At 45.0% G+C, this 25,876-nt stretch overlaps 1 protein-coding gene across 1 annotated transcript; it reads left to right on the top strand.

Annotated features, from left to right (window-relative positions):
• The first annotated feature begins 145 nt into the window (after positions 1 to 145).
• ccdc125 (coiled-coil domain containing 125) lies at positions 146 to 25,254 on the top strand. The gene is made up of 12 exons (XM_079269795.1): positions 146 to 282; positions 1,697 to 1,973; positions 10,954 to 11,012; positions 11,108 to 11,194; positions 11,900 to 11,977; positions 17,460 to 17,545; positions 17,617 to 17,699; positions 17,891 to 18,003; positions 18,464 to 18,568; positions 18,795 to 18,945; positions 23,566 to 23,672; positions 24,067 to 25,254. Exons 2-12 carry the CDS (start codon positions 1,751 to 1,753, stop codon positions 24,919 to 24,921), a joined length of 1,947 nt encoding a protein of 648 aa, XP_079125921.1. The 5' UTR covers positions 146 to 282; positions 1,697 to 1,750; the 3' UTR covers positions 24,922 to 25,254.
• Positions 25,255 to 25,876: the final 622 nt, after the last annotated feature.

The following is a 25,876-nucleotide window of genomic DNA, read 5'->3' as shown; positions in this document are numbered from 1 at the left end:
TATTATTTAGTTGAGGTATTGTTTCGCGGGCGTCGTGCTTTGTACAATTAAACATGCGATAGATTTTATTTTTCACGGCGTTGACCGGAAGTAGTTTAGTGCTGCCGCTCGCAGCTTGACGGAGCTTCGCGGCAGGTGGATGAACGTTCACCTCGTGGTTTTTGTAACGCGCCGCTGTGTTAATGACATTAACACTAGTTTGTTCTTCCCGTCTGTGCGTCGCTGGAGGCTGTAAAGCACCGGAGGAACATAACGTTTAACGTTACTGCTTCACCGGCTCAGGTAAGAGGAAGTCCCTCAAAACTAACGTTACGGTAACATTGATCAGTTCCGGTTTTGTTTTCGTGTTTCATATAGTTTTACACATGAGTGACTCGGACAGAGACTAAGTGGCGAGGAGCCACTTAGTCATGATCATAAAACTAAAAGCAACTCATCAATTAGTCGGTTTAAGACAATTTTCTTCCACAAAGAATCTTTAAATGTCTTGTTTTACAGATGGCTGCTCGGACGTGTCTTGGAAATAAATCATTCAACAAAAAAAAGCATAAAAACGACTATAATCTATTCATGAAATATTATTCGACTTTAAACCAAAACGACAAAAATCGACTAAGAGGAGGCGGAAGTAGTCCCGCTGCTGGATGGTGGGCGTCACTGACCGTTCCGCTGTATCAATAACACATGTTTGTGTACGTTGAATTAAAGTATATAGAAAACCTCACATGATACTGTAGCAGTCATGCTAAGCTAGTGATTCGGCCATACTGTAGCTTGTAACGGACAGTAGCCTACCTGCCACATATCTACGAAGAGGTTCAGCTCCAGCGTGTCACGTGCACGGCTGTGAGCGTGACACGCTGCTCTCACAGTCTCATACTGACGTCATCAAGTAGAAGAGTGGCGCTGCTCTATAGACAACCAATAGGAGACACTGTCTGTTTTTCTTTTTTACACACAAATGAGCTTCATTATATTGTCCGATGTGAAACAGGAAGTGAACGCATACATTCATGACATTCCCATCAGTGTGATCTCAGGGTGCTTCTCAAGTCTCTTAATTGCATCCCCGTTTCCCTCACTTGCATCCTTTCCTTGCGTCTTTGTCCATCCAAGGGATGCATGGAGGAAACCATGCGAGGAAACGACAATGAAGAGACTTGAGAAGTACCCTCAGTGCTGCAGGGTGACCGACCAGGAAGCACGGTCGCCCTGGTTCCTCCACAAAGGCCAATGGGATTTTCTTTTCCATTGGATTTTGGATAATTGCAGCAGATGAGCTGTGGGAGTGCGGGCGTGGTGGTGTACTGGTCAGCACTGTCGCCTCACAGCAAGATATGCAACCTTTAAATAGGCCAGAATTACAGAAACGTTACCGTCTGTAACAAGCTGGCCAAACCATGAAGTTAGTTCTGTTTTTTTATAAATATGCTGTCATTTTGGGTTCCAATTTCTGGCCTAAAGCAGTGCTCTCCAGCATGTGTGTGTGATGAGGCAGTCATCTGGAGCACATCAAGGAGTCCGTCCTTGTAGGTATTGAGTTATGACCTCATCCTACAATGTCCGGGACCATTGAGACACCGTTTATAGATTAAATAACTAGACGGGAGTGTCTGCAAGTGCCAGTGAATTAAATACTCAAGGTATGTTTTGAGTGAACAATTTGAAGTTTGAGCAAATCGATGTGTTTTGTCAGGTGTCGTAGATACACACTGTGCTGACTGAAAGGTCAGGGGTTGGGCCGGGACAGATGCAGGAGGCCGGTGAGGCCTGCAGCCTGGATGATGACATGGCGAACGGGGACCTGGGCGACGGGATGGCAGTCAGAGCGGCACCGAGCTCCACGAGGAACAAGAGCCAGAGCTCTGACGGCCTCGCGGAGCCGCTCGGACGGGCGGGAGAGGCGGCCTGGATCCCCGGACTGAAGACCACGGGGCCGCAGCAGAGAGCCCGATGGAAGCCGCCCTGCTACGGTAAGAAGGCCTGAGGAATAGATCAACGGGATCCACGTCCAATGAGGCGGTGTCGATAAAAAAAAGATGTTTCTTTGGTTTCACGTCAACAACTACGACATATATAAATAGATTTATTGATATTAATCAACACATATTTATGCACACACGTGTGTGCATACATATGTATTTATAAATACGTAGCTATATATATATATATATATATATATATATATATATATTTATTTTTTTTTACACGTGTGTGTATATGTTAGTGCTGGGCAAGTTAACGCATTCATTAACATACCTGCAAACTTGTCGCTTTTCGGCGAAATTCGCCGTTTTGAATCAAAATATATCATCCACGTGATTCGTGTAGATCCGTAGAGTTTTTTTTTCGGGGGGGCTCAACTGGCCAGCCAGCGTTTCTCAGATTGGAGTGAGTGTTTTCTTCGCAATATAATGTCTTTGATATGACGAGTCTTGGCCAATCAGCGTTCAGATGTCTGTAGCGTCTTTCCCTCCGTTAAAGTTTGAGTTATGTTCCGTTACCGTTCATACTTGCTGTGCATGCGGAACTTTGTCGACTGTTGCCGTTCGTCATAATCGCGATTTAGGAGGAAAAAACGTCACGTGTTGAAACATGCAGCCCCCCGTGTTCCGGTTCAGTTCACGCGGTCACTCGTTAACGTTAAACCCGAACATTTAAACCCGGCGCATCTGGTTGCAGGTTGTTTTTTTTAACTCAAAGTAGAATGAGGATGATTTCGTGGTCAGAATAACTTTCATGACTACGATGATGAGGCCCAGATACTGATGAGACGATGAGGTCAGAGAGCTTCAGGAAGAGGGGGCTCTTTGTGTAGCGCAGCTTAACGCAGGGCTGAGATGTGAGTGGAGCTGGGCCTGGATAAAGGTGGAGCTGGGCCTGGATAAAGGTGGAGGTACAAACAGACGTGAGTACAGCTTCCTGCTGTCACAGTATTTTAAATGCATTGATAAGGCAGGGTATGCTAAATGCAGCCTCTGCAGATTTACAGTAACAGTGGAAGTTGTTACGTGATTTCTGGGGGGTGACCCCTCACGATTTTTAATTCGATAATAAAAAATTGAAAAATTAATTAATTAATCTTTTTTTATTTTTTATTATTAGAATAAGTATCAGTGTGGTTTGGAGCATGTAAAGAATGCCATCAGTAGTGTACCGAGCTGGATCAAACACAACTTACCTCAGGGGCTGACGGGGATCTGCTGAGGCGTAACCCCTCTCCAGGGCTGGCTTCTCAAGAAAATATGAAGAAAAGGACTTGGTCGAAGAAACTAATTCGTTATTTATTTATTTGCATTTAAATCAAAGTGTAGTCTCTTGGTCCAAAATACAGAGAAAAAATCGTTAACTGAAAAGTATAAGAAAAATCACTTCAGTAATCAAAAACCCCTTCAGAGTAGTTTACAGACAAAGGATCTGTAAAAGCACTGACTCAGCCAGCAGACGGGCTGGCTGTGTAGCTTACGGAGGAAAAAGTTAATGATTCACCCAGCGCAGGACTGGACAGAGTAAGCTTTCTCTCCTGACTTGACTTCAAAAAATCTTCTAAGTATTCTTAAAAACTCTGACTCTCAAAGTCCGGAGATTCTGCAAAAAGTTAAAGTTTCACCTCCGTGCGGGCTTCTGCCCGCACGGGGTTCGAGACTCCTTCCAACTCCGAACTCAGACCTCCTCCCAACTTCAACCCAGAACTCCTCTGCTGTTTCAAAACTGCCCCTATATACTCGTCCGGGGCTCAGATCTCTGACTTCAAACGGATTCCTACATATCACTTGATTGATGACACAAAAACCCTTACTTCAGCGTAATCTTTGAAAGCCAGGTCTGCCTTCGTGGTCCATATGAGCTCCTCAGCATCCTTAGCGACGCCACTGTCAAGGGTAGGTCTATTTATATGTACCCCGAGGCTTAACTAATGACCTTAACGCCCTACCAGCTTCCTAGAACTGCTGACTCTGTCTTTTTGACTTTGTCTGGAAGTTCCCTTCTTTCTTCTCTAGACTAATGACCTCTATTCTCATGGCTCACACCGCCTCCGGCTTCCCGGACTTCATGGGGGTGCGATGGCTGCCCCCCCCCCCCCCTCCTTCATCTCCCGGGGAATTCCAAGCCGCCATCTTTGTTCTTTGTGTAAATTTGCTGGCTCAACCCTTGGACTTCCCATGAACCGAGGAGCCCGCCTGGGGGGGGGGGGGGGGGTGTGTGTGTGTGTGTGTGTGTGTGTGTGTGTGTGTGTGTGTGTGTGTGTGTGTGTGTGTGTGTGTGTGTGTGTGTGTGTGTGTGTGTGTGTGTGTGTGTGTGTTCCCCCGTACACTTCAGGGCAACGGAGGGTTCTTGACGACAGAAGCCTGTCTGTCTAACCGGTTCAATCTTATAAGAGCCTCCGAGTCATATGCCTGATTTAAACACGGCTTTGCTGGTAGAGACATCACGACTTCGCAAAACCTCCACCGTGTTCAACACCCTCTCTTGCGAATCGTGACTTGTCTCTACCTCCGTTCTTGTATCACACAAAAGGTAGCTACCATGATTAATTGAGGCTAAAACCTTTGACAATGTCTATCTCAGTGAACGGAAGATCAACCATTTTCCATGCTATTTGGGCTAATTCGCACATTTCCTAACACCCTCTCTCGAATAGCCCCAGATACATGAAAAATAGAACATCTTATACTCTCACAAAAGTTATGATGGACCTCTGCGGTAGCATCCAAAATGCACAAAAGCAGGTATTCCCAGAAAAATAATGGAAATCTGAATCATATTGAAACACAACACATGAAATGATATCATTGAAATAAAGACAGGAAAAAGAAAATGAATCCTATCTGAAAACATAGTTTAAAAAGAAGAAAAAGCAACGCTAAAAAGTAAAACACTCCTCATCCCCAAAAACAAAATCCACCTCTCAAAGATATCATAAAAGTACAGAATACAAAATGTTGAACATATCAGAAAACACAAAATACACCCACAACCTCTTTGTTTTTGTGTTTTTTCCTTTCTTCTCTCTCGTAGAGCAGAAAAGTCAATGTCCAGAGTCACATGCGAGCCACGCCAGCACCCGTCACTGTCGATAGTTCAGCATCTCCCGTCCGAGACGCCACCTGTCTCAGCCCGCTTTCTCGTCCCAGAGGACATATTCCTCTACACCCTGGTCGTTAGAGTCGATTGAAGGCCCCCGGGCCCACGGAAAGTCCAGTTTCAGTATTTGGATACTGATAAGGACCCAGGTCAGCGTAGGCCAGTTCTCCCCCGATGGGCTGATGGTCCATCAGGTCCGTTGCATCACGTAAGGGCCCGTACACGTTTCGGGGATCGATTTCTTCGTCCACAGAGTGGACAGAGGTCAGGGTCATGTTGACGTTGGGAGACAGAGAGGGAGAGATAGCAGGGGGTGATTCTGGCGAGTCCGACAGTGGTACAACCCGCCGGTCCAACTGGACCTGCCCCGATCTTGGAGATTCGGCGTGGTTAACCTGGAGACCTCAGGGATGAGAGGTTAAACCCAATATATCCAGGGGATGAGGATAAAAGTATTCAACAAAAATAGCAGTAAAGTATCAAAGAAAGAGAAAACCTTAAATGACTACCTGTTTCCACCTGTCCTTTCTAGACTGAGGCGTGCTATCTCGCAGCCGATTAAGTCTTATACAATCGTGAAGGATATTGTTAGCTGCTGTTGCCCTCGCCCTTCTGTATGCCATATGAAAGCACAGCTCAGGAGCACGCTGGATTTCTGAAGCATGTATGCCCTCTCAAACAATCTCGTCTCTTATTATACCAGCTGTACAATCGATGCATGAAGAAGTTCTTTCATACATCGTTGGGCTGGGCCAGTCATGTGGTCCAAGATTCATTTTCACATAATGACCAGGGTAGTAATCGTGTAGAAATCAAAACATAAAAATCTGAAAAGGCTCTCTCCTTCCTTAACTAGAATATTCAACTTAAAAGTTTGAAAAAGTTGTAAAACCAAAAATATAAATGCTCAGTTTGTAAAAACTGCATAAAACACTCAAACGATGTGTATATAATCCCTACTTAATATAAAGGATAAGATCGTAAAAAATATAAAATAAGAAATGAACAAAATGTCCTCGCAGGAGAAACTGAAAAATCAGAGAAGCTCGTGTAAAATATACGGCTGATAAGAATGGAACTGGTAAAGTAACAAACAAAAACTGATATACTTTTAAAGGATTAAAGACCCGAACTATATTTAGAGCAACTCGGAAAAGAAACAGAGCCGCTCCTATATAGTTCAAGTGTAAGGTGATTTTGGAGTTCACCTGAATGCCAATAGAGGGCTGTCCAGGCTCATTCTAGGCAAAATCTTGTCTCCTGAGGCGTTGAGGATCCAGACGGCTTGTGGAATGTAAAGTGTGAGGTCACAGAAGTCAACGTGAGGCCCATGCTTGATGGGATACTGGCTTGCCTTTTTTCTTTTTTCTTTTTTTTTCCTGGCATAGCTGTCTTGAAGCCATCAACCATCGTTCACTGTTGACCCGTGACCTCACTTTGTGTTGGATGTGTTCTAAGGTTAGGAAGAGGAACTAGATTTTGTTTCAAAAAACCTATTGACCTTGTCGTGTCCCTCATTTCGTAATCCCTCATGCATATTGGTCCCTATTTGAGAGGCTTGTTCAAGCAGGACCTCAGTGAGTGCATCATTCCCTCTCCACCCTGGAGGAAAGATAAGGGAAGGTTCAGCCATTTTTCGGCCTGGCTTTGGCCATTTAGTCCGCTTGTCGTGGGCGAGCGGTTTGCTTTTTTCCCTAGTGAAGTCTCTTTGCCACCATTATTCTAGCTCATTCTGAGCTGCCTTGAAAGCAAGGGAAGGAGGGGCTGCCCCTCCTCCCCTGATCGCTCCCTCTCCTCTGAACAAGGAGGGGGCGTTTTTGACTTTAACCTGAGAGACACACAATCTGATCCCCTATTTTACACCTTTAGTGTTTTAGGGCCTAATGCTTCTCAGGTATCCAGCCATGCAATAATATAACAGTAATATTATTACGATTTTAACTCGAGAGAGAAAATCTGTTCCCCTATGTTACACATTCTCGTGTTTTAGGGCCTAATCTCTCTCGAGTCCCTGCTTTTTTCTTTCTTTGCAGTCAAGACACCTTCCAAAATAGCTGTCACCTGTGACATTGTCATGAGTTCACAAGAGCCCGCCCACGTCAACCAGAGGCAGCGACCAGAGCAGCCACAGCTGATGACGAAGGACCGAGTACTTCCGTTAGATTTTCGCTGGAACTTAACCTCTGAACAAAGAGGGGGGGGGGGGGGGGGTGGAGCTGCCTCCTCTCCTCTGCCTGCTCCCTCTGCTAGGAGCAAGGAGGGGGGGGAGCTGCCTCCCCTCCTCTGCCTGCTCCCTCTGCTCGGAGCAAGGAGGGGGGCTTTTTAAATTTTGCAGCAATAAATATTAACTAAAATCAACACTGTAATACTAGCCATGCGATAATATAACAGTGATATTATTACGAACAACAATTGGTAGGGAAGGTTGCATCACTTTTCTTTTATCCTCGGGAGGATTCGTGTACTTTAACCCGAGAGGGAACCTCTGTTCTTCCTATATTACACGTTCTAGTGTTTCTAGGATCTAATCCCTAAAGGGCCCCACGTTGGGCGCCATGTTACGTGATTTCTGGGGGGTGACCCCTCACGATTTTTAATTCGATAATAAAAAAAATTGAAAAATTAATTAATTAATATTTTTTTTTTTTATTATTATTATTTCTATTTGGGTTATTAAAACTAGATTCCTTATGTAAATCTTTTCAATTCATCTGGAAATAATTAGTAATAAGCAAATAGGAGGCCTTTTATGTGAAACACATAAAAGAGTGAGCCGACTGATCTCCGTGTCAATCGTTGATGCACAGATGACAGGAGGGCCAGCTGGTGATACATCAACCCTTGCGATGCACCAGAGGGAGCCAGACTCCACGTGACTCGTGCCCGGTGGATCCGGTCCCTCCCTGTATGAACTCCTATTGCCGTGAGAGGTGGCGAGAAGGAGGGGATTGGTTTTACTCCATTCCCTATATGATTTTCACATCTGACCGGGCGGGAGATATTGGGAAAAGAAAAGGTTATTATTTGGTTTTATAAGAGTCCAGTATTTATTTTGTCTCTTTTATTTATTTTGGTTTTAGATTTTTCTTAATCCTTTCGTAATTGATAAGATCCTGCTTGAGAGCCCAAACAGATATAAAGCTCTTTCAAACGCAAGCCGGTCTCTCCCGGGTGACTTCTCTTAATTTAAAGCGAAAATAATTCGAATAAGTATCAGGATGTTCGGTGCATGTCAGGAATGCCATCAGTAGTGTGCCGAGCTGGATGTCGCTCAAACTCACCTCAGGGGCTGTGGGAGGTCCGGTGAGGTGTGACCACCTCTTTATGGCTTCTCTGGAAATTTGAAGAAATGGAGTCGGTCGAAAAATACCAATTCGTTTTTATTTATTTGTATTCAAATCAAAGTGTAATCTCTTGGTCCAAAATACAGAGAAAAAGTGTTAACTGAAAAATATACGAAAAAATCACCTAAGTATTAAAACCCCTTCAAAGCAGTCTACAGACAGAGTTTAATCTTTCTGAGAAAAGATTCAGCATTAACCAACCGCACCCTCTGGTCTCCCCCACACTTCTGGCTTGCTGTTACAAACGGCTCTTATTTATACCAGTACGGGCTGGTTCGCTAGCTTCAAGCGTATTCTTACCCTTCACATCAACCACATCTTCAAACAGAATTTCCAACATCATTTGATTGATTTAGGCAAAAAACCCTTGCATCAGCGTATTTTTCAGAAAGCCGGGTCTCTCTGTGTGTCGATATGAGCTCCTCAGCAGACTTGATGCCGCCACTGTCAAGGGTAAAGTTATTTATATCTACCCCCAGGCTAAACTACTGATCTGACCGCCCTATAGTTTCTTCCTGGAACTGCTGACTCGGTCTTTGTGACTTCGTCTGGGATTTTCCCTTCTTTCTTCTCTAGACTAATGACCTCTATTCTCATGGCTCACACCGCCTCCGGCTTCCCGGACTTCATGGGGGTGCGATGGCTGCCCCCCCCCCCCCCCCCCTCCTTCATCTCCCGGGGAATTCCAAGCCGCCATCTTTGTTCTTTGTGTAAATTTGCTGGCTCAACCCTTGGACTTCCCATGAACCGAGGAGCCCGCCTGGGGGGTGGGGGTGAGGGTGTGTGTGTGTGTGTGTGTGTGTGTGTGTGTGTATGTGTGTATGTGTTCCCCCGTACACTTCAGGGCAACGGAGGGTTCTTGACGACAGAAGCCTGTCTGTCTAACCGGTTCAATCTTATAAGAGCCTCCGAGTCATATGCCTGATTTAAACACGGCTTTGCTGGTAGAGACATCACGACTTCGCAAAACCTCCACCGTGTTCAACAAAGTTAATATTAATATTATCAATGAAAACGAATCACTTTATTTGTACAGGCGATGGTTCTCGCTACTCTTGCTATCTTTGCTAAAATAAAAGTGCGCAATACACTACTTTATAATTCATTGTTGAACTTTGCCATAACAATGCGATTAAATATTTTAATCGTTGCCCAGCACTAATATATATATTTAATATAGTGCTGGGCAACGATTAAAATAGTTCATCTTGATTAATCTCATTGTTATGGCAAAGTTAAACAATGAATTATAAAGTAGTGCAATGTGCACTTTTATTTTAAAGTACTGCTCTATGAACTAAAGGGCAATAACATTTGGTTCACGAGATGCAGGCAGCATGTTTCATACTTAATGTGAATATAATTCATACTTTGTCGGCATCTTATTCTGAAAACCGGATGTTGGTCTGAAGAAACCGGATGTTGTCTCACGTTAATGTTTCCGCTATCTTTCAAAGTCCTTCGCTCCCGATCTGTGCGTTTGAATGTGTTTACGGTGGATGTCAGCATGTAGCTGCACTAACATGTGAGTGTCTGTGAGTTTACCAGCGATGTCCAGCTGACCACAGGATGTTTGCTGGCTTTTATCCCACTGCTCTTGTCATCCTCTTGTTGTTATGTCTATGTATTGTCTCTTGTCTTTCAATAAATAAATAAAAATTATAATAATAATACATAAAAAAAATGCGTTAACGCGCTTTAAAATAATTGTCGGAGTTAATTAATGAATGCGAAAATAACGCGTTAACTTGCCCAGCACCAATATAATAAGTGAACTGCAACTTCTCAAGAAAGTGTACGACAGAAAAATAGACGCAGCTGATTTAAAGAATGCTTTCCATGCTCCAGCCCCGCTCTTTGCTCTCGTGTGCGGGAGGAGGGAAGATGATGCGAGACCCACGTCTTTTTAAAGTGTCCTGATTGTGTCCGCATGTCCGTCCACGCCTCTCTGAGATCCCAACGCGAGCAGAGGTCTGACCTGTCTGTTAATGCGTGCTGGCATCATCGGTTTGACAACAACGTCGCCTTACATTACGCACAGCGGCATAAACACAATTGCGCATTATGTCATGAATTCGATGCTAGTTTTGTGCGCAAAGTAATAACATTTTTACGAACATATTGGTATTACTTTTTTATACTGATATATTACACCTGGTTCCCTCTATAGTGTCTCACAGTCACTCTGTGGCGGCTGAAAGGTTTGACCAGTAAACGGAACACATGCACTTTGTGTCTGAAGTATAGATCTCAACCATTCCATCTTCATACTGTCATATTCTTCAGCTGACGTGATGTGCTGCTGTCAGCAGGTGGTTCACAGCGTTACAAGGACATTATGAAAATCTTTGGCACAAAAAATGTTCACTGCAATCGTTTGAATGCCTAAATTACAAATACATTGCATACATTAAGTGGTTTAACATTGAAACAAGGTGTCTTTACTCTGAATCTGTTAAAGCTACAACTCACACACACACGTTCTGAGACTTGTAATGCACGAGTGCACTCTGTGGATCAACAGGCTCACTGGTGGACCTGTCCAAAGACGAGCTGAGAGACAGACTCCAGGAAGCAACGGAGGTAGGAGGAGAAGAAGAAGGAAAGAAAAGGACAAACTGTGATTGATGTAACTTTGTCTGCTTCATGTGTGAGTGATGGTTCTGCTGTGTTGACAGGTGATAGACGTATTGTGCTGCGAGTTGGAGGTGGCACATCGTTATGTCGAAGGCAAATATGAAGCTCTGAAGATCCTGCAGGGAAAGGTAGAGCAGCACACACACACCTCAGTCCCATGAACACACAGCAGCCAGGATCCATCCACAGCGCTGCTCGGCCGGCATCCTTTGGACACAAAGAGAACATTAACACCCACTAACATCTGCCCTTTGTCTTTTGTCGGACAGTTTACAATCGGCATTCATTCCCGGGACAAATGTCTCGGCAGTATTCACCGTCTCCAGCTCCAATCAGCGGGGACGGAAACACTCATTTTCAGCCACAACTTCTGCTCCTCTCCATTGAGACAGAATAAGTAACCGATTTAAAAAAGATGTACCGCTGTTACATTATCACAGGTCACTCACCCAGTTTGTCTGACACGTTCGCGACGTCTAACGTAAAGCACCACAAAGAGGAGACAGTGCGGCGTACTCGTGTACTGGCAGTGACAGAGCTCTATGGCTTGTTTTTAGTGGGTTTTCCCTGCGTCTAAAAACCTGCTGATATGTGCAATGTCTTGTGTAGAATTGGTGCATGACGGTGGTTCTGATGTTTCTCTCTTCAGACCCGTTACAGCAGCGCCCCTCTGTGTCGCTGTGTTCTGACCCTTTATGACTGCTGTTGGAAAGACCTTTGTCTCTGGAGTAGTTACAGTCAGTCAGGGAGAAGGAAGTAATACATCGAGATAAAACGCCACCAGGCCTCGACTCCGTTCAGCCGGTACATATGAACTGCTCTTCTTCACGCAGGCCATTCTTGACAAAGCCACGAGTCACACGAAAAGTCTGCTGCAGATGAGCGAGGCGGAGGCCAACGCTCTGGAAAAGGTAAGCAGAGGCTGCTCAAATAAGGGCGTGGTCTGTTGACTTTAACATTCAGCAGCAGGTTTCTACTGCAGAGGAACAGTCGGTAACCAATGTATCACAGGCAAAGGGAACCAGTGTAATGGCCCAAGACAGGCGCTATGAAGAGACAACTCACGGTTTACACAGGTCCACTCCAGGCAGTGAAAGACCACCAAGAGAAATGTGCCAAGTATCATGACTGAAGAAGAATTGAGCAAAATGTTTCACTGATGAACCATATTCCCATGGTTCCATGTCAGGGCACTGTTTTCTGTCCATGGCCCACTGAATCAGCTTGATTTGATTGTTGGTGATTTGAAAGGAGTCTGGACCTTTCTGTTCGTAACAAGTGGATTAGTTCTGTATCCGACACACGATTCATTGAAGACTCGAGTCACATGACTAGGAGTCCACACCTCAAATTTAAAGACTTTAGACTCGACTTCTCGGAATCAAAAAAGACTTGCAACTCGACTTGGATCTAACACCAATGACTTGTGTCATCACTTGGACTTGAGCCTTTTGACTTGATACCTTCCCATCAAGATTGAAAAGTATGTTATTTAAAACGTGTGCCCAAAGTCTAGGACTTGGGTCTTGACTCGGGACTTATTAGTCTTGACGTGGGACTTGACTCAGGACTTATTAGTCTTGACGTGGGACTTGACTCAGGACTTATTAGTCTTGACGTGGGACTTGACTCAGGACTTATTAGTCTTGACGTGGGACTTGACTCAGGACTTATTAGTCTTGACGTGGGACTTGACTCAGGACTTATTAGTCTTGACGTGGGACTTGACACAGGACTTATTAGTCTTGACGTGGGACTTGACTCAGGACTTATTAGTCTTGACGTGGGACTTGACTCAGGACTTATTAGTCTTGACGTGGGACTTATTCGTCTTGACGTGGGACTTGACTCAGGACTTATTCGTCTTGACGTGGGACTTGACTCAGGACTTATTAGTCTTGACTTGGGTCTTGACTCAGGACTTATTAGTCTTGACGTGGGTCTTGACTCAGGACTTATTAGTCTTGACGTGGGTCTTGACACAGGACTTATTAGTCTTGACGTAGGACTTGACTCAGGACTTATTAGTCTTGACGTAGGACTTGACTCAGGACTTATTAGTCTTGACTCAGGACTTATTAGTCTTGACGTGGGACTTGACTCGGGACTTATTAGTCTTGACGTGGGACTTGACTCGGGACTTATTAGTCTTGACGTGGGACTTGACTCAGGACTTATTAGTCTTGACTTGGGACTTGACTCAGGACTTATTAGTCTTGACGTGGGACTTGACTCAGGACTTATTAGTCTTGACGTGGGACTTGACTCAGGACTTATTAGTCTTGACGTGGGACTTGACTCAGGACTTATTAGTCTTGACGTGGGACTTGACACAGGACTTATTAGTCTTGACGTGGGACTTGACTCAGGACTTATTAGTCTTGACGTGGGACTTGACTCAGGACTTATTTTTCTTGACGTGGGACTTGACTCAGGACTTATTCGTCTTGACGTGGGACTTGACTCAGGACTTATTCGTCTTGACGTGGGACTTGACTCAGGACTTATTAGTCTTGACTTGGGTCTTGACTCAGGACTTATTAGTCTTGACGTGGGTCTTGACACAGGACTTATTAGTCTTGACGTAGGACTTGACTCAGGACTTATTAGTCTTGACGTAGGACTTGACTCAGGACTTATTAGTCTTGACTCGGGACTTATTAGTCTTGACGTGGGACTTGACTCAGGACTTATTAGTCTTGACTTGGGACTTGACTCAGGACTTATTTGTCTTGACGTGGGACTTGACTCAGGACTTATTAGTCTTGACGTGGGACTTGACTCAGGACTTATTAGTCTTGACTTGGGACTTGACTCAGGACTTATTAGTCTTGACGTGGGACTTGACTCAGGACTTATTAGTCTTCACGTGGGACTTGACTCAGGACTTATTATTCTTGACTTGGGACTTGACTCAGGACTTATTAGTCTTAATGTGGGTCTTGGCTCAGGACTTATTAGTCTTGACGTGGGACTTGACTCAGGACTTATTAGTCTTGACGTGGGACTTGACTCAGGACTTATTTGTCTTGACGTGGGACTTGACTCAGGACTTATTAGTCTTGACGTGGGACTTGACTCAGGACTTATTAGTCTTGATGTGGGTCTTGACTCAGGACTTATTAGTCTTGACGTGGGACTTGACTCAGGACTTATTAGTCTTGACGTGGGACTTGACTCAGGACTTATTTGTCTTGACCTGGGACTTGACTCAGGACTTATTTGTCTTGACTCAGGACTTATTAGTCTTGACGTGGGACTTGACTCAGGACTTATTTGTCTTGACTCAGGACTTATTTGTCTTGACGTGGGACTTGACTCAGGACTTACAAGTCTTGACTTGGGACTTGACTCAGGACTTATTAGTCTTGACTTGGGACTTGACTCAGGACTTATTTGTCTTGACGTGGGACTTGACTCAGGACTTATTTGTCTTGACTCAGGACTTATTAGTCTTGACGTGGGACTTGACTCAGGACTTATTAGTCTTGACGTGGGACTTGACTCAGGACTTATTAGTCTTGACGTGGGACTTGACTCAGGACTTACAAGTCTTGACTTGGGACTTGACTCAGGACTTATTAGTCTTGACTTGGGACTTGACTCAGGACTTATTTGTCTTGACGTGGGACTTGACTCAGGACTTATTTGTCTTGACTCAGGACTTATTAGTCTTGACGTGGGACTTGACTCAGGACTTATTAGTCTTGACGTGGGACTTGACTCAGGACTTATTTGTCTTGACTCAGGACTTATTAGTCTTGACGTGGGACTTGACTCGGGACTTATTAGTCTTGACGTGGGACTTGACTCAGGACTTATTTGTCTTGACGTGGGACTTGACTCAGGACTTATTTGTCTTGACTCAGGACTTATTAGTCTTGACGTGGGACTTGACGCAGGACTTATTTGTCTTGACTCAGGACTTATTTGTCTTGACGTGGGACTTGACTCAGGACTTATTAGTCTTGACGTGGGACTTGACTCAGGACTTACAAGTCTTGACGTGGGACTTGACTCAGGACTTATTAGTCTTGACTTGGGACTTGACTCAGGACTTATTTGTCTTGACGTGGGTCTTGACTCAGGACTTACTAGTCTTGATGTGGGTCTTGACTCAGGACTTATTTGTCTTGACGTGGGACTTGACTCAGGACTTATTAGTCTTGACTTGGGACTTGACTCAGGACTTATTTGTCTTGACGTGGGTCTTGACTCAGGACTTACTAGTCTTGACGTGGGTCTTGACTCAGGACTTATTTGTCTTGACGTGGGACTTGACTCAGGACTTACTAGTCTTGACGTGGGTCTTGACTCAGGACTTATTTGTCTTGACGTGGGACTTGACTCAGGACTTACTAGTCTTGACGTGGGTCTTGACTCAGGACTTATTTGTCTTGACGTGGGTCTTGACTCAGGACTTACTAGTCTTGACGTGGGACTTGACTCAGGACTTATAAGTCTTGACGTGGGACTTGACTCAGGACTTAGTAGTCTTGACGTGGGACTTGACTCAGGACTTATACGTCTTGACGTGGGACTTGACTCAGGACTTATTAGTCTTGACGTGGGACTTGACTCAGGACAAAGACTTGAACCTCACTAAATTCCTGACCTCTGGTCCGTTCTTCAAGTTGGCTATATGGGAGTTAAGAAGATGCCTTTAACTGGAGAACACAGTGTTCGTCAAGATTAACTAAGTCAAGCTTATAGAACAGGGGACAGGTTGTAAGATCATAGAATATATTGCCATAAAAATGTTTTGTCACTGTAAAGTCATGAAAAATGATGTCAGGGCTTGTTTATAACTTTCTATATAAAATGGGCTGCATGTGGTCTGGTGTTGTATAATAATTGTAGTAAAGCTAATTAAAAAATGATGATTCAACATGATTATATTTACACCTACAGCCAACTTCTCTACACAAATCTTAATCTGGTCCATCAAGTTAGGACGAGCCCCCACATCCAGTGATGTGACCTTTCGTGTCGAGGCTTCGAAGCTTGTGTCGAGTAATCCAGGACGATTTTTGTGAAGCGCGTAGGTTTGTGTTGATGACGTATGTGGTGACGTTCGAAGCCGAGAGGGTTGTCCGGCAACCGCTAGGTCAGCGGTTTGATCCTTGATTGTAACATGTTAAATGTTGACGTCAACTTTTGTACATATATAGGACAATAAATTCGTATCTTTAACTTTTGTTTTTTTTACTTCTCACATCACAACCCTCTCCCCAATTTGTTTCCGCTTTCCCTTTTGACCCCACCATTGTATCATAAAGACAGACACCGTATTAATAAGTTATGTATTGGCATCACAAACATCATTCATTTATTCAATTCAATGCTTCACACACCAAAGCCATGGTGTCATTTTAATCACTCCCTGTTTTACATTTATTGTCCACTTGATGGCGCAGTAGAGCAAATGAAGCGCCATGAAGCTTCGAGCCATGAGTGAACCAATTGGATGGAAAGCTTCAATGCGTCATGGAGCTTCATCTCGCCATCACTATCAACATCTCGCGACCTGGCTCAAAAGGCCGTAACATGAAGGGAGACAAAAGGAGTTAAAAGTAACAAATACACATTAATTTAATGAACCAATAACTAAAGAAACTAAACAAAGCAGCAGCCTTGTCAGCCAAACAAGAGTCTGAGAGGAGAGCCTTTATAGCTGGGACCAAAGCAGGCTCAGGTGTTGCCCATCAGTGGCCGATTAACATCCTGAAGGACAACCTGGGAGGAAACGGGACACAGACCCCTGGTGGTCACACCTGGCATCATTACGTGTCTCCAGTGTCCACATCGAGATCCCATCGGTCTGTGCATCTGAAACGACTGAAGTCACACCCTCCTCTCGTTTGCTGTTGTGGACATATTCTCAGCTATTGCTTCATAAATGGCTCGGTTGCGTCGGACTTGAAAAGCATACTCGTCTCGTCTTGACTCCATCCACGAGTGTCTTGAACATCCATTTTGAACAGCTTTCTAGCTACTAGCTTAGCTTGCTAACCGGCTAATGGCTGCCACCAAGCTGGTTTTAGAACAGCAGCACATTGTTAGGTCTTACTGCCAACAGAAGTTTTGTATCTGGATTGAAAAAGCAATTGTATTTCCACCTATATTGAGGTGTGTGTGTGTGTGTGTGTGTGTGTGTGTGTATGTATATATATATATATATATATATATATATATATATATATATACACACCTCAATATAAGTGGAAATACAATTGCTTTTTCAATGAGGTCACAATGCGTCCCTGACCTCCCCTGGAGTTGGTTTGGCTGATCGGATCACAATCCGTCCTCAGTGCTTTTGAGGTTCTTGCCGTGGTCGAGCACTATTTAATGGTGTGAGCGGGGTCGATCTGGTGCTTCCATCTCTCGCAGGAGGTGAACCGATTGCAGTGGGAACTCGGCTTCAACCAGGTCCAGATGAAGAAGTCTCAGCAATCCTGGGAACAGAAACACAACAGGTTGGATTCACACCACATACACTCATGTCTGTGGTGTTCTCATCGCTTTATGACTTTATTGTTGTTGTCAGAGTTTTGAGTGAGAACAAGACCCTGACCGACAACCTGGAGGAAACAGAGCGAGAGGTCCTGCAGCTCCGGGCAGAAAACTCCGGTAAACGCAGAATAATGTAGAATCATCTTCAGGTCACCAAACCTCATGCAGCTCAACCCTCAGTAACCCAATGTCCTCTTACAAGCTGTTTTTAATCTGCACAGAGCTCTTCACTGTATCTCGTGGTCTTTATCTGCAAATGGAATTGATTTGGCCGTCTTCACCAACATTACGTGTGTTTGTGTTTGCAGCTCGTAGTCGGCAGTGCTTGGAGCTTCTCTCCATGCTGAGTGTGAAGGAGCAGAGAGCTTACCAAGGAACCAAACCTCGATACAGCCCAGAGAGAGAGTCAAGTGTTCTGGAGGTGAGAGAATACATCAATAATTTGGCATATCTGCCGGCTAACTTGAAATGATGCAACAGCAGTCTGTGGGTATTGATGGTAATAATGTGTTTTGGACTAAATATTCTGCTGGATAGGATCATCTGGACCTTTGTCAATGTAACAATACCGTTTCTGTCTGAATATTATCGATGGTGGATTTTTACGAGGCTTCATAGGTGAGTTGCCTTGCTATTGTAACTTTGTTTGTGGGTTGGTGTTCTGACAGAGGTGTTGATTGTACCTGCTTTTGTGATTGTATCTTGAAATGATTTGCATAAATCAGTATCTACCTATACACAGCAGTTGTGTACATGACACAGATGTACACTAAACATCCATACTGTTTGACTTTGATTTTTAGTATCATTTGGAAGTAACATGTACTTGTACTCAGCGGTTGAGTGAGTGTTGGTCTTCATCTTCTGTGTTTTCTTTAAAGCTGGCGGTGTTGGGGGCCTGCCGGTGTCTTGGTGCTGCTGAAGCTTGTCCGTGCAGCCGGACCGCTGCCGCCAGCAGGAAGCAGCTCGTCCAGCTGCAACAGGAGGTGAACAACTCCATCTCACCACTACCTCTTTCAAGCTCCCCCCTCTTCCTCTTCTTTCTCGAAACTAGTGTTAATGGTTACATTTTATTTTACTCTATTTACCTTGGGGGTGTGTGTGTGTGTGTGTGTGTGTGTGTGTGTGTGTGTGTGTGTGTGTGTGTGTGTGTGTGTGTGTGTGTGTGTGTGTGTGTGTGTGTGTGTGTGTGTGTGTGTGTGTGTGTTCCAGCTGGACGCTCAGCGTTCGAGGAAAGAGGAGGCGTCGATGGTCGCGGATGCTTTCCGCATCGCCTTCGAACAGCAGCTGAGGAAACGAAGTGATCACTTCCTGCTGCTGGCCGACGCCAACATCCTGAAATCCCACCACTGCAAGGCCGAAGGCAAGTGTGCTCCCAGCGCACAGAGCGCTGCATCAGACCAGACCGGGGGGGCCGGGGGTCCTGTGCACAGGCTGGCAACTTCTAACACTGATTCACCTACATGTGTGTAAATAGTGATCGCCTTTTATTAATGAAGCTTTCTGGTCTTCCGGCCGCTTTCAGATTTTGACATTAAGGCGACACACTACAGGCAGAGTCGCTTTAGAGATTTTGGGCTGTTTTGCTTCTTTCAGACGAGAGGAAGTACAACTTTCAAAATACATATTTGTGTTTATTTTACTACTTTGTCTGTTTGTTCTGTAGATTTCTCCTAAATTCACCAAAAGTTTTGCATATTCATATTTGCAAAGTTTTGCATATTCAATTTACATTTTCAGTAAACGTGTGACACAATAAATCATGGTGTTGATGTGAGTGATGAAGTGGTGAAGTTTCATGGTGATATCTGTGAGTTCATGTGTGACTGTTCAGCTGTAGAGTCTCTAAATGTGAGTAATGTAACTAAACGTCTCTTTAAAGGACGTTTCCTCATCAACTCACTTCAGCAGCTCTTACATGCAGCAGACTTTACTCTCACTGCTCTCCATGTGCTGAAGGTTCACACAGAGCGCTTTGTTCTCATCACTCACACAACATTTATACTACATTCTGTTACTGGAAACCTTTTGTGATGCAAAGACATATCTAGAAGTCCTCTCTGTAAAAACCTTTGACTCTAATGAGTCAACAAAATCAGTCAACTAGTCCATATTCAACGCCTCATTTAAATATTGAACATGACATTACAGAAAACTAGCACTACAAACATCATAATAATGTATTTTATTTGTAACGCACTTTTTCATTTTTAAAAAAAAATCTCAGAGTGCCACAGAGCCAGTACATAGTAAAAAGCATAGTTAAAACACAGTTAAAAAAAAAATATATATATATATATACATATATATATATATATAATAAAATAACAACCAGTGAATGAACAGAAACGCAAAAGAAATAACTGACAGTGACTTAGGTCAGAAAGGCTTTCCTGAATAGAAAGGTTTTTAGGCCGGTCTTAAAGAGACCAGTGTCTGTGTTGCCCTTAGGTGGTCAGGGATCTGGTCCATAGGCGTGGAGCTGCCGAGCCAAAGGCCCGGTCGCCCATGGTGCGGAGCTTGGTGCTGGGGACCCGGAGGAGCTGTTTGATGATCTGAGGGTGCGGGTGGAGATTTGGGGAGTGATGAGGTCTTGTAGGGAGGTGCGTGTCCATTTATGCATTCATGTGTGAGTAGTAGGACTTTGTAGTCAATCCGGAATGAGAGAGGGAGCCAGTGTAGGGAGTGCAGAATGGGTGTTATGTGCTCATACCTCCGGACTCTCATCAGGATCCCGGCAGCGCTGTTTTGGATGTATTGCAGCTTCTGGATGTTCTTGCCAGTGATCCCAGTGAATAGTGCGTTGCAGTAGTCCAGTCTTGAGGATATAAAGGCGTGGACGAGCTTCTCTGCATCTGACGGGTTAAAGTGGGCGGAGTTTGGAGATGTTTTTGAGATGATAAAACGAGGTTTTGCACAGGTGTTTTATATGGTCATTAAAGGACAGGTGTGGGTCAAACCTAACTCCCAGATTAGTGACTGTGGAGGCGAGGGGGATGACCTGACCGTCGAAGGTGAGATGAGTTATGGAGGATGACTGAACCTGGTGTGGAGTGCCAACAAGGAGGGCTTCGGTTTTTCTGCTGTTTAACTGGAGAAAGTTGTTGCTCATCCACGCCTTTATCTCCCCAAGACAGGAGGTGAGACACGGCTCCAAGCCCCTCTGCAGCCATGGCTGCAGAGGGGCTTGGAGCAGTTTTGATGTAGAGCTGTGTATCATCAGCATAACAGTGGAAAGACATCCTATGTCTGCTGATGACACGACCGAGGGGGAGCATGTAAATAATGAAGAGGATGGGGCCGAGGGCCGACCCTTGCGGAACACCACAGGAGACGGGGAGCAGTCTGGACTTGTATCTTCCCAGTGACACATATTCAGTTCTGCCTGAAAGGTAGGACTGAAACCACTTGAGTGCAGAGTCTGATAGTCCAATGGTGGTATGGAGGCGCTGTAGGAGGATAGTGTGATCCACTGTGTCAAATGCAGCAGTCAGGTCCAGGAGGATGAGGAGTGAGGGTGATTCTGCATCGGCTGTCATCAGCAGGTCATTCGTCACTCTGAGCAAAGCTGTTTCAGTGCTGTGGGCTGAACGAAATCCTGACTGAAATTTTTCAAACAACTTGTTGTGTTTGAGGTGGTCCTGAAGTTGAGAAGCAACTACCTTCTCTAACACTTTGGACAGGAAGGCGAGGTTGGAGATAGGCCTGTAGTTGGCTAGAACCTCTGGGTCCAGGGTGGGCTTCTTGAGAAGGGGACGGATGACAGCAACCTTGAGTGCAGGTGGGACACAGCCAGACTGAAGGGAAAGGTTAACAACTTTGGTGATCAAAGGACTGAGAGTGGGGATATGTGATTTGAGCAGAGCAGTAGGAATGGGGTCCAGGGTACAGGTACAGGGTTTCATTTTTGAGCGAGCATCTTTAAGGGATTTGGAGTAGGCCCTTTGACGCTCACGGAAAGCCTGTTTGTGGACAGTGAGCCCAGAGTGTTCCAGAACTCGCCCAGCTGTTTTTATTTTCCACAGCTCATGTGTGAACCATGGAGCGGAGCGTGAGAAAATGACCTCACGTGACTTGACAGGGGCATGGAGATCAAAAACACTGCTCAGGGATGTATTATAGTGTTCCACTAATTCATCCATAGATGCAGAGGCTGGGCAGGTCATGAGCTGGAGATCCGTGGTCATTGTGGCTGAGTCGATGTTTTTCCAGTTCCGGAAAGACATTTGACGTTTAGGTCTAATTGTAGGCAGCACAAAAGTCAAGACCATTGAGACCACCTTGTGGTCGGACACACCGAGATCATAAACCTGCAGGTTACTGATGGAAGCAGAGTCTGTGATAACCAGATCCAGAGTGTGCCCCTTGGTGTGAGTGGGAACCTCAACATGCTGCTGCAGGCCAAGACACTCAAGCATACTCAGGAAATCTGCTGCAATTTGACAGGAGGGGTTGTCGACATGGATATTTAGATCACCAACAATGACAATGTTAGTTGACATAGTGCAGAGTGAGGTAAGCAGATCACTTATCTCAGGTAGAAAAGATGGGTTTGGTTTCGGAGGACGGTATATGAGAAGCACTGTCATGGAGGATGGAGGTTTGCATTTGAAGGCCAGGCATTCCATAGAGGAAAGATCAGGCATTGGCAGAGGAGACAGTTTCAGTTAAGCCCGGTGCATGATGGCTAGTCCACCACCACGACCAGAGCTGCGGGCTCCATGTAGTTCTAGCCAGGGGGGCATGCTTCATTAAGCACGGAGTAGTCCCCTGGTTTATGCCAGGTTTCAGTTAGGCACATGAAGTCGAGCCCTTTGTCCAGAATATGGTCGTGTATGAGGAGGGATTTATTGGTGAGGGATTATGTGTTTAGCAGCTCCATGGTGGTAGGAGACAGAGCTGAGGGTGGAAGTCTCTGCAAGTGCCGTAATACACTGCGATCCACTCCATGTTTCCCATTTCGCCCAGTATTGGGTAGTCTGGCGATGTTTCCGATGATGACTCCTGGGTTTGTTTTGTTTCCTGATTCCACCTGAAACCGCGGCGCGAACCTCTATGGATGTCGTGAGGTCTGTTTTTCAAAACCCCACGCTCTTGGCTGCGGGCTATAAACCCTTGTAGGATGGAACCACGAAGCTCCGCAAACGCCGTAGCTGCAGGGCGGTGTGTGAAATCATTTCCAGCACCGATGTCAAAAATAGAACAGAAAACAAGCCGTCTGGCAACGACCACAGGCCGAATTAATCCCGACTGTATTCCAACTCAGGGAGCAATCAAAAATACGTCAAAACAAAAAGGGGGTTGAATAGAATAGCTGTAAAGAAATCACATAAATCACACAAGCGGTAACAAAAGTGTCAAGAGGAGCGGCTGCCAGCGTGCGCCAGCGTACCCTCAGTACGCTCAGGAACATAGTAGATCTTCCACGAGAGGTCTTTCATGTGGTTTACAGTCTTGAACATATGTAACCATTTATTGTACTTGTTGCACAGCGTGCTCTAAACAGCCAGATTGTGAACACCATTAATGATTCACCACCACGGCAGAAAGGCAGGTATCCTTACGTTCTTCTGTAACTCCAGCAGCATTGTCTGCACGCGGATCAACATGTAATTGTCCTCATGTAAGTATCAGCTGGGGAGGTTTCATGGCACTGCCTGTTAGTTAAACGTTGTACCTTACTCACCTGGAGTGTCTCCCCTTAAATCACAGACTCACTACAACGCGACACACACTTGGAACTCAAGTCGATCGAATTGAATTGATTCATGATTTCAATGTTTGTGTACAGAAAAACCTCTTTCCTCTTAAATGTGGACGGATCACAGAACTATTGACACAGAAGGATTCTCCTCGCGGTACGGAGTCCAGATGTCGTTTGTTGAAGCCGAGGATTCACACTGTCCCTGGCTCATGAAGCTACGAGTGACCTGATCTTACTGCCTCACAGTTCTCAGTCATTGGAACCATCTTTTTCCTCCAGGTGCTACCAGGAGTCCTCTGATCAGCGTGAGCCAGAGGTTGAGAGGATTGCTGCCATCCAAGATGCCCAATGATCTTTTAGAGACTCTCTACAGTCTGCTGGACTTGGTTAGTACCTCCTCTTAACATCTGCAGGCCGGTTATCTAGAGATCACTTGACATTAACAGTTCCTTATTGGTGTCAAGGCCTCGATCTGCTTTAAGACAAACTAGTTCACACCACGTGTTGTCCGTCTGAAGTCAGAAGTGTTTCTAACTGTTCTGAATGCAGAGAGGCCTGTCGTCATAGACGGGCGAGGGCCCAACGGGACATCTGAACCCATCTGTTTGCAATCTAAAATATCAATTCTCCCGTACCTTTAAGCATGAACTCTCAACCACCTTTCACACTGACATTTGCTGTTCTGTGTCTGTCTTGTGGTAAAGTTCGTTTTTTATTGAGCTAAAGTTTCATTCATGAAGTCTTTATCATTAGTCATTGCTGCTGTGTTTCCTGCCGCAGCTGAACGACAAGGATGAGGCCCTGGCCCACCAGAGGAAGGTGAGCATCATGTTAGCCCACAGTGCAGAGGAGCTGCAGAGACGGTTACATCTAGATTCACATCGCGGGCCATCGGACCCATCAGAGAACCACAACCGGTCTCGGCAAACGTCCGACGCACCGGAGTCTACGATGCAACCACAAGTCCCAACGGAGTCTGCGATGCAACCACAAGTCCCACCGGAGTCTGCGATGCAACCACAAGTCCCACCGGAGTCTGCGATGCAACCACAAGTCCCACCGGAGTCTGCGATGCAACCACAAGTCCCACCGGAGTCTACGATGCAACCACAAGTCCCACCGGAGTCTGCGATGCAACCACAAGTCCCACCGGAGTCTACGATGCAACCACAAGTCCCACCGGAGTCTGCGATGCAACCACAAGTCCCACCGGAGTCTACGATGCAACCACAAGTCCCACCGGAGTCTACGATGCAACCACAAGTCCCACCGGAGTCTGCGATGCAACCACAAGTCCCACCGGAGTCTACGATGCAACCACAAGTCCCACCGGAGTCTACGATGCAACCACAAGTCCCACCGGAGTCTACGATGCAACCACAAGTCCCACCGGAGTCTACGATGCAACCACAAGTCCCACCGGAGTCTGCGATGCAACCACAAGTCCCACCGGAGTCCAACGTCCAAGCTCAGCAACAGCTAGAGCTGCTTCAGCCAGGACAACCGCAGAGTCTGTCAGAGTCCAGGACTGAACCGCGGGAGCTGGCGGACCCGTCGCAGTCCGACATCCAGCCACCATCTAACCAAAAGAGCCACGAGTCTGAAATCCAACAAACAGATAAAAAAGAGTCCTGATCCACCTACAGGATCTACCTGGACTCCATGGCTCGTGGCCAAAGACGCAGTTGTGCCGGTTTGCTTCCAGAAGAACTGGGGAAGAATTTTTGCAGGTGTTGTTTTTGTTGTTGAATTTCTTTTTTCATCGGTGGAACAAGTGAACAAAACCATGGTTGGGCTGATACAGGACTGGAACCTAAAGCACTCAAGGATATTTGTTCTTTGACTTGTACTTTTTAAAAATCTATGTAGAAAGAGAGAACATGTTGTTGCTAAATGTACAGATGTTCTAAAAATGTTGGTGGTGTAAATTATTCCTCTTAGTTTAGTCAAAACATCTCTAGCTACCTAATGGCATCTGTGAGTCATCTGTAGCCACATTTGAATGTGCACAAAGTGTGACTGATATTACAGACACTAGCAGGGGGCACTAACGGGGACCCCGTCATAATCGTAACATACTTAATACCTTTTACTCTTAGTTGTCATTTGTTTTCTAAAACTTAAAGATTAACAGAAACTTAATTCATTTTGGATCACGATGAGCGTGTTCATCTCTTATATACGGTCTATGGCTGGCACCTCGGGTCACATGACACCTTCTAGTCGCCTTGCTCTGTTCTCAATTGAACCAAACTAACTGTTGGCATACTTTCTCAGCTTAGCTCAGCTCAGCTAGGCGTCAGAAGTCCATGTGAACTCATCAGAGGCCGGCAGCAGAACATCTTCTCATCTAATGAACCGTAAAGCTGCAGTCGAGCTGCCGGTAAATATATATACATAATATCTGAAGCTCAATAAACAGAGCAGCACACAGGGAAGCTGATATTATGAAATATTATACTTTTAGTAACTTGAAAAATACATAGTCGGCATATATATATATATAAATAAATATATATATATATATATTTATATTTATATATATTTATATTTATATTTATATATATATATTTATATATATATATTTATT

Source organism: Melanostigma gelatinosum, assembly GCF_949748355.1.
Source record: "Melanostigma gelatinosum genome assembly, chromosome: 6".
Lineage (NCBI taxonomy): Eukaryota > Metazoa > Chordata > Actinopteri > Perciformes > Zoarcidae > Melanostigma > Melanostigma gelatinosum.
Note: the sequence above shows the minus strand (reverse complement) of the source record. Positions and strands in the feature narration are given on the sequence as shown.

Excerpts from the sequence above, each read along its gene's own strand:
- ccdc125 (XM_079269795.1), top strand. The coding sequence starts at position 1,751 with ATGCAGGAGGCCGGTGAGGCCTGCAGCCTGGATGATGACATGGCGAAC. Across the intron at positions 18,569-18,794 it reads TCGTCCAGCTGCAACAGGAG|CTGGACGCTCAGCGTTCGAG; the intron begins GTGAACAACTCC and ends TGTGTGTTCCAG. Across the intron at positions 23,673-24,066 it reads TCTACAGTCTGCTGGACTTG|CTGAACGACAAGGATGAGGC; the intron begins GTTAGTACCTCC and ends TTCCTGCCGCAG.